Source organism: Ctenopharyngodon idella, chromosome 11, assembly GCF_019924925.1.
Source record: "Ctenopharyngodon idella isolate HZGC_01 chromosome 11, HZGC01, whole genome shotgun sequence".
Classification (NCBI taxonomy): domain Eukaryota; kingdom Metazoa; phylum Chordata; class Actinopteri; order Cypriniformes; family Xenocyprididae; genus Ctenopharyngodon; species Ctenopharyngodon idella.
In genome coordinates, this window is record NC_067230.1 from 14,301,517 (window position 1) to 14,316,798 (window position 15,282).

Here is a 15,282-nt window from a genome sequence, read left to right on the forward strand (position 1 = left end):
CATTTTTCAAAAGGCTTATAAATCATACAGAATGAGTTTTTGTGAGAAAGTAAAAATGTGCACAGTTTCCTGTGATGGGTAGGTTTAGGGGTAGGGGTGTAGGGCGATAGAAAATACGGTTTGTACAGTATAAAAACCAGTACGCCTATGGAATGTCCCCGCAATTCACAAAAACAAATGTGTGTGTGTGTGTGTGTGTGTGTGTGTGTGTGGTTCAGGTATTCAAAAATGTCTCCACAAGGATGACAACATCTGAAATCCTTGTCTTTATGGGGACATTTTTTGGTCCCCATGAGGAAAACAGCTTATAAATCATTTTATATTATGATATTATATGCTTTTTTTTTTCTTTTGTTGTTCTTTAGGGGTAGGGTATTTGGATTAGGGGATAAAATATAGAGTTTGTACAGTATAAAAATCATTGGAATGTCCTCGTAATGATAGGAATACCCGTGCGCGCGCGCGCGCGTTTATAGGCTTACACGTACATTAAAGTCATGGAATTTTCTATAGTGAATCTAATTTTAAACACGTATACACGTCTATTGTTTCATAGTTGTGAAATATCATATGCATGTTAAACCATGCATCCACTAGTCTCATGTAGAAGATTCTGCGGATAATTCCGGATACAGAGCTTGCATGCAGTCATTTTATTACTGATGTTATCTGAAGTGTTTGGTTTTATCCCAGATAAAGGAGAGAGAGAGAGAGAAGGAGAGCGCCTTTGTGCGTCCATCACACACACTGTCTGACAGCGGCAGCAGCTCCGTCCGTTACGGGCTCGGCGCTAGGATCCGGCGGATCTCTCTCTCTCTCTCTCTCCCTCGCTCGCTCTTTCTCTCTCTCTCTCTCTCTCTCGCTCTCTCTCCTCTCTCCCTCGCTCTCTTCCAAGCCTGTTTTAAAGTCTCTGCCAGACTTCAGCTCATGCGCTACTTCCTGGAAGGCGGAATGGAAAGCTTCCAGAGCCGCTCCAACTCTTGTCTCTGTGTTTTCAGCCTGATGCATGGACTACTGCTCCTCTAACATCTCTCTCTTAATCCACAGTCCCCTTGACATGTTTCTCTTCTGGACTACAAGCTCAGCCATTTGAAAGAGAAAAGAAAAACTGTTTCCTTTGGCTTGGTCGAACTTCAAAAGAAAAAAAAATCTCTCCAAAGGACTCACTAAAGGAGGCGGCCGAAATACCTTAAAGCGTGTCCAGTGCGTTTGCATTGCTTGTTTGTGGGAGTTTTTTGTTCACCAGGAGGATAACTCTGTCAACAGTTGCCTTATTCCAGATCTCCATGTATACAGTGTGACATGCGGAGGCTACTGCGACCGCGCTGCTGCTGCTGGTGGATTCCGCCTCTGCTTTTCTCCACGCTCGTGCTCCGGTGGGCACATTGTCATCCCGGTAAGTTGGATTTGAGGTGGATGAGAATTGTTTTCAATCGCTCTATTTATCATTACCACCTATTACATTGGCTGCGTAATGTTGAAACAACACATGTCCGCAATTAAAACCATACGAGCGCGAGGCTTTTGTATTTGTGATTTTTTTTTCTGGTGTAAGTCATGGAACTGGGACGATCTAACACGGAATTGTAACGCACATAATGACGTCTGTTGATGTTTCAATATCCTCAAATGATCCGCTACTGTTATTTATAAGCGCGCGGACCCGTTATCTCTAAACATTACACTCAGATCCGTTATAGGAAAACACAATAGCCGATGTCTTTCAGTGGGTATTGTAACATATTTGATTTAAGCAGTTTGAATTATAATGCACACTTGAGCCATCTTTAGTTAAAGCATAACTATAGCAGCATTTCATTCCTTGACGACTTTTAACGTGATTTACGCACTTTCTCTTGGGAAAAGATGGTCTAGGAATTGAGTTTTTTTGTTTTTTTTTTTATTTGCATATAATAGGCTATTGCAAATAGGTTTGACCAATATTTTTTATAGATATTCACACTTTACTTTGTTGGTTATCAGTTCTTTAAAATGGGTGGCACCATTTAATGGGTCTCTTAAGAGCTTAAAAGTGTTCAACAAGAAACTGCATTGTTTACAAACAAAATACTTTTTTATCAATTTATTGTTTGCATAATTAATCATAACTTTTTACAGCAAACCGTCTTCAACTGAGCAATGCATAGCATTTTAAACTTAGGTTAAACATTGTCCAAAACAAACATGAAAATACATTTCTTACCTTAGATCATAAAGCAAGTTTCAATGCATATAATATGTATTATTATCATATATTAATATATAATAAATAAAAATAATACATTGTGAATTGTCAATATTTTGTTATTAATATTCATAATGTAAATTATTTCTATGGTTGCAGGCTAATAATTTTTTTTTTTTAAAATCGTGTGTTCATATGCCGCATAGTAATGCTGAGCAGCAGAGTTTAAGAAAAAAATGTTATTTATTTGTTGTTACTTCGTTTTTGTATTTGTAATTCGAATGTGATGAAGGAAGTAGGGAAGTCAGGCAAGTAGAGATGAAGCCTTGAATATAAATTCCCACAGTAACTAACAATGCGTCTTGGAAAACATCAAAAGAACATGATTTTTGGGGGCTCGTCCGGGTTTTAAAAATGTATATATTTGACGGCATCTTGTTTAAGATGACCTTGAGTGTGTGTGTGAGTGATAGGTGAGGATCTCTCAGGCTCTGTTGTGATGATAGGCAGCAGCCAGAGAAATAACAGAGTCTGAGATGCTCAAGTCATTTTTAACCAGGAGGAGACTGATAAGCTCTGCATATTTGCATGAGTTTTTATGTAACGCTGGAGGCGTCAAGTCTAATGTATAATTCTAGAGAGTATGACATTCTCAGGTCTTCGAATCAAACCTTATGGAAGCAGAACAAGTGCAAGGACTGTTTGTGCTCTTTTAACCAAATCTACACAGATACATGTGAAACAAGTGAGTCATATTCATAAACAAGAAAAGCTTTAGAGATTTTCAGCTCTGTACGAATGAAAGATAACATGATTTGCAGATTGCATCTGCGCAGTGTATTGTATTTTTTAAAAGTGTATGCGTGCACGCAAAGCTACAATGTGTTCGGAAATCTCATTAAAAAGCCAGAACACACTGTGTTTATCTCTCATCTTTCCATATATCTTGGTACATAAAATGCTATCTCAAAACGTAAATTTCCACAATAGCTGACCTACTTTTGAGGAGCTTGATGGTTTTGTGTTATCAAATGGCCATCGCTTTGCATACATAATAAAATGTTTCTTTGTTGGTAGTCAATCATTGTCGCAGGAATAAACTAATAACGCTGCTCTACCCAAGCCTATCAGTTAGAATGTCCTCTGGTTTTTCAATTCTTTGCTTTCGCCACTAGTTTTCATCTCCCATTCTATGTGATCCAAAACTACAAGAGTAGGGTGCTCAGGGACTCGGCGGACATAGGGGTGAGCACTTGAGCGCTGACAGCGAGATAAAGTGTCTAAGTTTCTGCATCTCAAACAGCCGAGAGATTTCATCAGGCCCGTGATGAATGCTCCATGAATAACACATTGTCACCAAAGGGCAAATGCCTGACTCAAGGTTGTGGACATTATTGGCAATCTTTTCTGTCTGTTTTTCTGTTTGCGCCTCTCTCTCTTGTGTCTGTCGCAGTATGTGTTTCTGTCTATCTTACTGTCTCCGTCTATCAGAGTCGATTTCACAGAGAGAAAGGTGCACGCTTCCAATTCTCCAGTCGGAAGTGTGGGAGAAATGAAGTTACCGTATAGAACAAAAGACAACTTTAATGCGTTCCGTTTGTTCCCTGTCATTCCTCCTGCCCTCTCTGCTTTTTTCCAGACGCGGGTCTTTTTAACCTCGGTGACATTTGTTCTGTGTCTGATAGACCTGTTCTTAGCAGAGCCACTGCTGCGGAAAGACAAGCGAGCTCTGTATCCGCCGCCGCTGCAACAGTGACATACAGCAATGTGCTAGAAAAAGGGAACAGTGCAACTTTATTTATTTCTGTCATGCCAGTGGGAAACAAGTGTCTGCACACTTGAGTCTCCAGTAATGGCCAGTTTGCTGACGGTGCAGGAGCGGAAGCGGCGAGAGGGAGGGAAGGATCTCTCGGCGGGGCGTCTGTTGGCCCCAGGCAACGCTCATTTCTCCACAGACGGTTGATCTAGCCGTTGGAGCGATGCATGACTATCACGGAAGAGAAAATTCTAGCGCCGTTTCCACCTAATAATTTAAAGCTATTAAACTCAACTGGTGATACATGGTGAAACTCGCAAGCAAAAATCGTTTGACGCAGGGAAGCAATAGAATTTATCTTCTTTTCCTTTTAGCTTCTTTTCCAACCTCCTATGTATAGTGGGAAAGAATTCAAAGATGTAGAAACCGCCGGCGATAGTGAGGAAAGGATTTCTAGACGGTTATTTCTGTCGCATGACGAATAGCATGCCACGCACTGGAGAGCACAATGATAATTCAAATCTCTTAAGAGGCATCAGACTTCCTGCCTTTCTGATTTCCTTTTATGTGAGCGAGAAGCCATTTCTCTGTCTAATAGAAAAGGATAATTTGCTAAATGTCCGTTTGGAAACGACGGGCACTTAAGATGGGGGGTTGAGTCTCAGGAGTGAGATAGCTGGAGCTGACATTTGGGCCGGACTGGATGCACTAGCGGCCCCTGTAACAACATTATCATCATCATCATCTCTCTCCGCTCGGGCCGTTATCTGTCCGGCTGGGTGACCAAAGCTGCTGTAATGTTCGCCAGGTCACTTTATCAGTCACGAAGCCTGTCATCGTTGCCTGGCTTCTCTAATAGATTGATTAAAAGATAGGGCCGTGCGGACGGGTAAACGCGTGGGGTGATGTCAGGCTGCCGCGGGGTCGCTCTACCAGAGTTTGTTAGCGTGCGTGCTGAATGTGCGCCGCATCTGTACCAAAAGTAGAGTGTGGTTGGAACCAGCAACATGGAGGGAATAAGAACTCTTAACTCGGACGCTATGTCCCAACTTTCACTGTGATTTAATTTTTGTTCAAATATAGAAAGCCTCCAACCAAACATATTTCCAATTCACTTGCAATTTAAAACATTGAAATTGATTAATTAATTTAATAATAAAATGTTTGTTTCAATTTATATTATTTTATTTATTTATTTTTAATCAAAGTAATACTTTTATTCAGCAAGGATGCATTAAATTGATTAAAAGTGACAGTAAAGTCATTTATAATGTTTCAAAAATGTCTATTTCACATAAATGCCATTCTTTTGAAATTTCTATTACCATAGAATCCTGAATAAAATGTATAAAAACATATTAAACAGCACAACTGTTTTCAACATTGATGATAATAATACACTGTAAAAAATAATTTTCATGATTTATCACAACTTTTTTTTTCTTTTGTCAAATCCACTTAGATAATTAATGTAGTTCAGATAACATAATATTTTGAGTTTCTATTTTTTAAACCAATCTCCTTCATTGTTTCAACTCAAATTTTTAATTTTGATGAACTCAAAATTTTAATGGATTAGTTCACTTTCAAATGAATATTACCCCAAGCTTTACTCACCCTCAAGCCATCCTAGGTGTATAGGCGGAAGCTAGATGTTTTACTTTATAACTTGTTAAATATAGATTTTTTTTTTTTTTTTCACAAACGCATCGCTTCACTTCAGAAGGCCTTTATTAACCCCCCGGAGCTGTGTGAAGTATATTTATGATGGATGGATGTGGATGGAGACACTTTCTTCAGCTCATACTCGTTGATCCTCGCTCACTGCCATTATAAAGCATGGATGCGTCAGGATATTTATTAATATATCTCCGATTGTGTTCATCAGAAAGAAGAAAGTCATATACACCTAGGATGGCTTGAGGGTGAGTAAAGCCTGGGGTAATTTTCATTTGAAAGAACTAATCCTTAAAAAAGTAAGTTACCTGGTTGCCTTAAGTTAAAATAACAATATTTTTTTACAGTGAAAGAAATGTCTCAAATCAACATATTAAAATGATTTCTGAAGAATCATGTGACGCTGAAGACTGACGCAATTGCTGATGAAAAGTCGGTTTTGCCATCACAGGAATAAATTACAATTTGTTTGTGAATGGTTTGGATTGTACTCCTGACTTCTTGCATTTAATGTGTTTTTTTTTTTTTTTTTTTTTTTTCAGTTTAAGTATTCAGTTTAAGTGTTAAAGCCAGTTAAATTGCTTCTCCTTATGCTTAACACACACTGATATTCTAAAAAGCTGTTGTTGGTGTTTTGCATTAACTCACACTGTTTCTTTCTCTGCCTCTTTTTTGTTGTGTTAGATGTTGTGAATAGATCTCAAGGATTATTGGTGCTCTTCAGTGAAGGACTCATCTCCAGTTTTCCTTAATAGTCTTGGTGAAGGCAGACGTGTCTGTGTTTGTGAGAGAGAGCGTGTATGTGTCCGTGCTCGTGCTGGTACATTTTCTCCTCATCTCCACTGGCAACCACAGCTCGCAGTGTGTGCCAACCACTAAATGAAGTGGACATTCATGAAGCATGCTGGTAGATCTTGTGTTAAAGACAAAAAACTGCAGATAATGAACTCAGCATGTAAAGAATTTAAGTCATATAATGTTATATTATCAGATAATGTTTTTGGTATGGAGACAAAAAATAAATGTTAGACGATGTAAAGTACAGCCTTATGATTTTCTGAGTGACATTTTTACCTATGACTAAAATACATATCAGAACCTTTAACAGTGAAATAAACAAACTTTAGTAGTTCAGTAGTAGGAACATATTGCACATATTGCCACAGAACAAGCTTCTTTGGAAATAATGCACAAGTATGTCCAGAGCATGGGGCACTTTATTTTAAATGCTTCAAAGAAGGTTGTGAGCGTATAGTTTTATGTGGCCAAACTGCCATGGCAAATTCCACACCTGTAAATGTTTATAAAATCATGCAAGTATTTCAAATACTTAGAGAATGGGGTTCAACAAAGCAATGGAGGGTGATACGTTTGGCTAAAATATTGGTAACACTTTATTTTAAAGTGTCGTAGTTACAGGTTACTACATGGTAATAACAGTAAATAGTGTGTAATTACAAGTAAATAACCCTAAACCAGACCCTAACTCTATAGTAAGTACACGCAGTTAATTAATATTACTCAGTACTTGAGTACAATGTCACCTTAAAATAAAGTGTAACCTAAATATTCATTGTGATATTTTTATTTTATTTTTTTTTTTTTAAGATGGGCCCCAAATCCTGTACAGTTTGATAAATATTGGCTTTGTGCAGACATGTCGGTTGCATTGGTTTTGTTCTTTGTTTGTTCTTTTGTGTGCAGCTTTGCTAAATTGTCTTTTTGGTTCTTAGCGACAACTCTCAACTCTTGTTGTGCACCATTTTTTGAAACGTTAGCCTGATGCAAATTCGGTAGTGATAATGATTCGCCTCATTGAAAGTTGTAGTAGTTGTAGGCAGGAGACCAAAGCCGTGTACTTTGGCTTCACTTTCTCTCAGATTTTCTTCATGTTTGCTTTTGCCACTCTTTTATTTCCCTCTCTTTCTCTATTTCTGACTCTCTCCCTCTCCCAGACTGGAGGTTCTGAAAAGATTTTCATTTGGCACAGTAACAGGGGTTGAAACAGTTTGCCAGGAGACGAAAGAAACCTTTGAGCCTCTGGGAGACTTAAGCGCTAATTCTCCTTCCACATAACCCGGCCCCCCTCCAGCGCCCCGTTCTCCTGCTTACCCCCGTCCCCCTCTCTAAGGTCATAATTAGCAGAGTATGGAGTAACAAACGTAAAAGTCTCTCCATTAATAACGTATAACGGCTGCCGGCCCTCTCCGATTTAAATGCCAGTTCTTCCTATTAACCACGTGATCTTGTGTGAAAGACCAACACGGATCTAAAACGGCAAAGATGATGCTAAATTAATCTGTCTGAAACCAAACAATGGAACATGTTTATGTTTCTTTGCAAGTGATGGATGGATTAATGAGACAGAAATTAATTACAATTTGATGAGTCCCAGTGGGCGTTGCAATATTAACAGCCAGACAGATGTTGTAGTGCAACCGAGATGCAACGACTTTCACTCTTGGCCACTAAGGGGGAGTATTTTGCGTACGTTCTGTTGTTTATGTTTCTAGTTTAAAATATGCATGCCAACTTTACGCAGTGCGGACTTTGCCTTTTACTGTAGATTATACGCAGCATTAATTCTGCGGTTTGTCAAGCCGATCGATCAAGGGTTTTGCGGCGTGCTAAGAGCTAGTGCTAAGTGATAGGCTTCATTTATCACTGTATCACTGGCCCACACAATACTCCTTAAATTAATTTTTCCTTTCAACCACTCTTAAAGGAAGCTATGAAGCCTTTTTTCTCTTCAACATAACTGGAAATCAAATATGTCAAGATAATAAAAAGATACACTTTATTTTGTTGGTACACTTTAGACATTCTGTTAACTACGTATAACTTTTCAAATACATGTCAACTTACCCTCATTAGAGTATTAGTTGCATGTTAGTAGACTGTTAGGTTAGGTGTTATAGGGTTTGGGTTAGTAGAATAAGTTGAAATGTAGTTGCAAATTTACGTATAGTTAGTAAAATGTCTAAAGTGGACCATTGAAATAAACTGTTACCCAATAAAATGATCGCCAATGACGCTTCATTGTCAAATGCATTGAAATGAAAATGCTGAAATCAATTAGCCACCCTCATGTTGTTCCAAATCTGTATGACTGCCTTTCTTCTGTTGAACATAAAGTAAGCTTTTTTTCTTTACAATGTCATTTACTTTCATTCTATAGACATTTTTAAAAATATCCATAGAAGAAAGTTGATCATACCTGTTTGGAACAACATGAGGGTGAGTAAATGAAGACAGAATTGTCATTTTTGGGTGTACTATCCCTTTAAATTCACTTTTGTGAACTCCAATTCTGGATGCCCGTAAGAAGAACCCTCCCCTTGTAATCTGATATCAGTTTTTCGGTTCATTCTTGAAAGGTAATGGCTGGGATTTAGGCTGCGTAATCCGGTCTGGATCAGTGTAAAAGGCCAATCTCTGCCCAGAGCCCTTGATGGGCTGTCTGTCATGGACAGGCCTGCTTGCAATAGAGAAATAACCTTAATTTGGAGGTTGCTGGCTGCGGTTCAGGCCTTGCGTGTAATGATACAGCCTTTAGGGTGATGTTGTCCATGTGATGGGTGTTTGTCAGTCAGGGAATTGTAGCCTAATGGTTTTGTAGGCCAGTTCATTCCATTTGGTACTAATTCTCCCCACACTATTTGTCCCCCTTTGAAAAAGAGGAACAAAAACAGCAGAAAAGGAGTGAGGCTAACTATTAGACACCCTCCATATATCACATCAGCCTTGGAAATTGCGGCAGCAAATAATTTGTTTGCGCGTGGACGCATACGGTCTCTCAGTGGCCATATAAATGAGGTAATGCCGTGGCGTTTCTGGGAAGCACGGTCACGTATTCTGAATGCCCATTTTCACAGACACAATGCATTAGTGTTGCATTAGACCACGACTGAGAGGGCCAGGCCGGTTACAGCCCCTTGATATTTCCTCTGCTTCCGTGGCAAAAAGAGGAAAGAAAAGACGAGAAGGGGAAAATAACCACATGCCAAGAAGCGTTGTGTCAGAGGCCGGAGTTGTGAGTCTTCTCATTAAATTTTTGCAGTGTAGTTGGTTTTTCCACTTTAATGCTTGGGAGGACGCTAGCCTCTTCCACCGAGAGAGAGAGAGAGAGAGAGCGGGCGAGACGCAGCCTGCGGACTGCACCACGCTGCCCAATTTGTCTTACTTCTAGGGAAGCTGTTTAAAGTACAATGTTTTTTTCTATTCTCTCCCTCCTTCTCTTCTCAAATTGGCGGGATTCCCGCTGTCTTTCCGCCACTCCAGATATCTGTGCTTTCATCAGTCAGACCTGTATCGAGTCTGCTCGGAAAATGGCTTGTGATTAGTGTCTGTCCGTTCTGATTTATTCCACTCGTAACAGTCACTCAGTGTGCATATAGTGAATTAGATGAGTACATTATACACACGCATGTTCCCTTATGACCGGCCTCTTCCTGTAACTCTCTTGGAATATCCTGCCACACAGATCTTTAGGTTTCTGTACTTACCCTGATACAGAATCAGCGGGTCTCTGAAGTTACAGAGGATGTTCTTTGCTATGATACTAGCATGATAATGCTAAAGTTGCTTTGTGTGCATCACAAATCTGTAAAGATGAAGTGTGTAGTTTCCTTTGTAAGAATTCAGTTTCCTGAACACCCCCCCCCCCCCCCCCCCCATCTGTCATTGGTCAGCCTAGAAGATAGCCCCGCCCAAACTTAACACTATTGGGTGTGCTAATGCCGAAAATGTAATTGCACACATGGTAATCACCTTCAACAACCTTTTTACTATTTTTAGACAAAGTCATTGTCATCGCAGTCATTGTAAAGCAGCTGATTTGAAAATTCATCAGCTAAATACTAGCATTCAAAGTCAATATGTTTACAGTTTAGCTTTAAACTACACAATATACTGTATCAAGCCAATCAGTTGGCCGCTAGGCTATTTCAAGCTTCATTGTATACATTGTGTAAAATCAGTGCTTGTTTAATATGAGGCATTTTATGAAAATCTTTTTGGCTATCATTTAGTATACTTAGTGAGTATGCAATCCTATGTACGCCAGTGTCAAAAACGTTGTGTTTTGTCTTGTTCTAGCTAACAAAAAAGCTTTTCATAATCAGTTAACGCTATGCTAATCTGTTAGGCCTATATTGCTAACCAAAGGCTAACTAAAACATAAAGAAAGGGAAATGGTTCATTTTACCAATTTTAGCTTTGGTAATATAATATGATATGTGGCATGCAGTGGTGTTCTGAAATGAGGAGGCACATTTTTTATTTATTTATGAATCAATGTAATTTATGAATCATGTGCATTACTCTTAACATTGACACATCTTCCTTGTAAAAATGAACATTACTTTACATTACATCAAAAAAGAAAAAAAATGAATCCAAATACAATTCTATTTTGTAATTTTACATTAACAATGTATTGTAATAAATGTTCTATTTATCAAAACCAAGTCAATCTCATCAAGTTAGTGTTTTAAGCATTTCTACATTCATTCCAAAATAATAACTAAAGGCAATAATAATTTAAACAATATATTTTATTTGTGTATTGATGTTTTACTTTTTAATTCATCAGTCATGCTGCGTAAACACCGTCTGTCACAGACACGATTGTATTTTTAATTTCACCAAGCTGATTGCACTAAAAACCCCCGCAGTCATCGTGTTTTCAGTCCATTTCAAGTTTGATTTTGACGTGACATAAAGCGGTGATATCTAACTGGGTGATCTGTTTACTTACTTTTCAATTAGTCTTCCCATTGACGCCATCATTTGTTCATTCAAACTGACGCGCAGAACGTGCACGTCAACAAGAGGCGGGATTTATCGCACAAACCAATCATATCCAATCATAACCAATTACATCCAATCATAGCGCGATGGAGACGTTGCCTCCTCTCACGTGACTTTCCCCCATTCATTCTCAATTACCCCCCACAAAACACACCGCACGCCGGGGGTCTGATGGTTTTCTATGAGAGCAAAGGGAGGCATGACTCCTGCTGTAACTTTACCTGCGGGTGTCGCTGTTGGGCAGCGTTCCTTAAGAAATACGAGTGACTTGCGCTCTTTTTAATGTCATAATTTGTAATATTTGTGTTGTTTTATATGTAATATGGATTATTTTCTCATCCAATTTTTTTTTTTTTTTTTTTTTTGAGGAGGCACTGCCTCCCTTGATATATATATATATATATATATATATATATATATGATAAGCTTTTCGTAATCAGTTAGCGCTATGCTAATCTAGTAGGCCTATATTGCTAACCAAAGGCTAACTAAAAATATAAAGAAAGGGAAATGGTTAATTTGACCATTTTTAGCTTTGGTAATATAATCTGATATATATAACATAAAAGACATTAACATTATCATGATTAAGAATAGATACATGTAAAGCAATTTTCTATCATTTCTAATCAGGCAATGAATAGAGTACCCATAAAAAAAGTTGTTTCCGCAAATGAAGTGGCTTTGGAGAGGATTTTGAAGGCTTACTGCTTTATTTTAAATATGCTAATTAGCCATGTAATCACCATGATCATACAATGATAGCTTTGACAAACATGCAAATTCAGATGAGAAGGGAGAATTGTCATTTTCTGGCATCTTACTTTAAGGCACTTTCTTCCCTGTCTTCCACTTTTCTTTCCTGCCATTTTTTTCCATATTAAAAACAATCAGCATTGCAAAGAGCGGTAAATGTGCCTGACGTTAAGCTCAAACAGCAGCCGAGTGGCAGTTCAATGTACAAGCATGAAATCAAACCCAAAAGTAGAAATAGTTTTTCATTTCTTTGCCTCTTGACAACTGTGATTGCCTTTTCTGGCTGGGTTGTGTCTTTGATGGTTCACTCTACCTTGACTAGTGCTGATGGGTTAGCGCCGTGACTACTGATTGGATTGGCTGTGTTTGACCTCTTGTAACCTCCTGTACTGGGTCTCAGCGATTGAGGTTACATTGATGCTTGTGTGTTAGGGAATATTCCACTCAGAAATTCTATCAGTATATACTCTTTCATGTCATTCCAAACTCATATTCTTCAGTGGAACGACAAAAGGAGATATTTTGTTTTTTATGCTCTTTTCCATGCAGGTACAGTGAACAGGGACCAAAGCTTTCAAGCCTCAAAAAGGACGCAAAAGCACCATAAAATATCATTAAAGTAGTCTATTTGACTTCTGACTTATGTCAGTCTGTCTCAAAGCTGCTGTATGACTTCAGAAGACTTTGAATTTAGTGTGCAAGACTTATGGACTGCTTTTATGATGCTTCTGCGGTGCTTTACATCTTTTTTGAAGCATGAAAGCTTTAGTCCTCAATTTATCGTAATTCTGTGGAAAACAGACTTTTCTTCTGTTCCACAGAAGAAAAAAAGTCATACGGGAATGATATGAGGGAGAGTAAGTGATGACAGAACTTTTTGAGTGAACTATACAGTAACTTTAGTTCTAAAATTTCCCAACCAGTACGCTGAAGGTCTTTCACTCCCTTGTGAAAATGAAGTACATTTGAGCAGATTTTTAAAAAGAGTACTTGTTACAGAAATAATACACTTTAAAAGAATAATATTTTCAGTCTGACATTTTATTGCATGTTAATTGCAATTACATGAAAATGTATTATAGTTGAACTAAGTAGTACATCTATATATGTAATTTTTTTTTGAAATATGGTTTATTGAATGTACTGACAAGCATTTATGGTAAACTATAATACACTTTAATGTTATTTCTATTGAAACATAGTCATAAATATAATGTTTTAACCCCTTAACTGGTCAACACTTCAGAGAAATGTCGGAGGATTTCGATATAAGAGAAGAGGAGCTTGAGTTTGTTGAAAATTACGCTAAAACTTACACTACTCCTACATCACGTCATGAGTTACTCTTTTGGCGTAAGTCGACATGCGTACGGCCGTCTGCCAGAAGCCAGTTATTTAAGTTTTTAAAGTTTTAAATATGGATATTTTCTTACACAAACACATTCCTTTGCTTCAGAAGACCTTTATTAACCCCCTGAAGTAGTGTGGATATCTTTTATGATGAATGATTGCACTTTTTTGGGCTTCAAAATCTCATCCTCTATTCACTGCCATTATAAAGCTTGGGAGAGCCAGGATATTATTTAATATAACTCTGATTGTGTTCGGCTGAAACAAAATAGTCATATACACCTAGGATTTCTTGAGGGTGAGTAAATCATGGGGTAATTTTCATTTTTGGGTGAACTATCCCTTTAAGTGTCCTTCTATTTTATTAATATTATCATCTGCAAGTATAATTTTTTAAAAAATAATATACTTTAAAGATTTGAAGTGCACTACAAGTACACTTTCAATAAAATTAAGCACACTTCTTTTTCACAAGAGCTCCTCCGACCAGATGTCCGACAGATGGGCTTCTACTCTCGTGCCCCTGGGAGCGCTGTGGATTTTCCGTACTTTTTCATGAATTCCTTTCTCTGTATTCCGCCCGTGTAGGGCGGGATAGGACACTTCCAGGAAGGGTTTTGGCCCAGCCGGTTCTCCATTCCTCATGCTGAGACAAGCGCCGGTGTTCCTCCTGAAACCTCTTTGGATTTACGCTGCCAGTCCTGCCATCTTTCTTGCGTTAATCACCCCAGGCTCCGCTCGCCACTCACCGGAGGTGGCGATGGATGAACCATTGGGGAAATGGAATGGAGAGTGGCCAGGCGTGACAGAGAGGAGATGAGGAGACAGTCAGGATAGGAGAGGAGAATAAAGAAGATGATAACCACCCCAACACACATATACGCACACACATTTTGCTTTAAAATAGCCCGCACCCCAACATTTAGGGCAGATGACTCCACGTGGAACAAGTGTGTGAAATCACCATCAAGGTTTTTTTTTACAATATTTCTTCAAAATTCACACAAAATTTGGTAACACTTTAGTTTAGGGTCCAATTCTCACTATTAGGATATTGGCTGTTTATTAGTACTTACATATTAATGCCTTATTCTGCATGACCATATTCTACATCCATTAATCCTACCCAATACCTAAACTTAACAACTACCTAACTATTAATAAGCAGTAATTAGGAGTTTATTGAGGCAAAAGTTGTAGTTAAAAGTTAGTTAATAGTGAGAATTGGACCTTAATCTATCTAGACTGCTAATCATCTAAAAATGGCCAAATGTCGACCAATTAATTGGCTTGGCTTCAGTTTATCATAACTAAATGACTGAATACTTCACAGCGTGAACTTATGCCTACACAATATTTTAAGTTACTGAAATATGTTTTTGTCAAAACAAACGCCTCTGGACACCAGAGCATGTGTTTATTTCGGAGTCAAAGGCAACCTTGGGCAGAATCAATGTACCAGCACTCATTTCCTTGAGGACTGTTTGCAAGTGGCTGTAGATCAACTTTTGTTAAAGAAAACACAGATGCTCATTTTTAGAACAAGACCACTTGATTTGCATTTATTTCTGGATTTTTTATGAATAAATGCATCAGTAATGCTTATGTTTACCCTGATGGTTTGAATTATTTAAAGCTCTGACCCCAAGGCAAATCCATCCATTATGCGTCAACATTTTGTTAATCATTGATAGGCTCTGGAATGTGATCAGGGAATGAATAATCGCTAAATAAAACTAGCCGTTAG

At 38.3% G+C, this 15,282-nt stretch overlaps 1 protein-coding gene across 1 annotated transcript in view; it reads left to right on the forward strand.

The window, feature by feature from the left end:
• The first annotated feature begins 800 nt into the window (after nucleotides 1-800).
• The window catches only part of ptprga (protein tyrosine phosphatase receptor type Ga), a 276,522-nt gene continuing 262,040 nt past the window's right edge, over nucleotides 801-15,282 (forward strand). Inside the window, 1 exon segment of the mRNA XM_051912024.1 lies at nucleotides 801-1,396. Coding sequence (XP_051767984.1) covers nucleotides 1,303-1,396 — 94 coding nt within the window. The 5' untranslated portion in view covers nucleotides 801-1,302.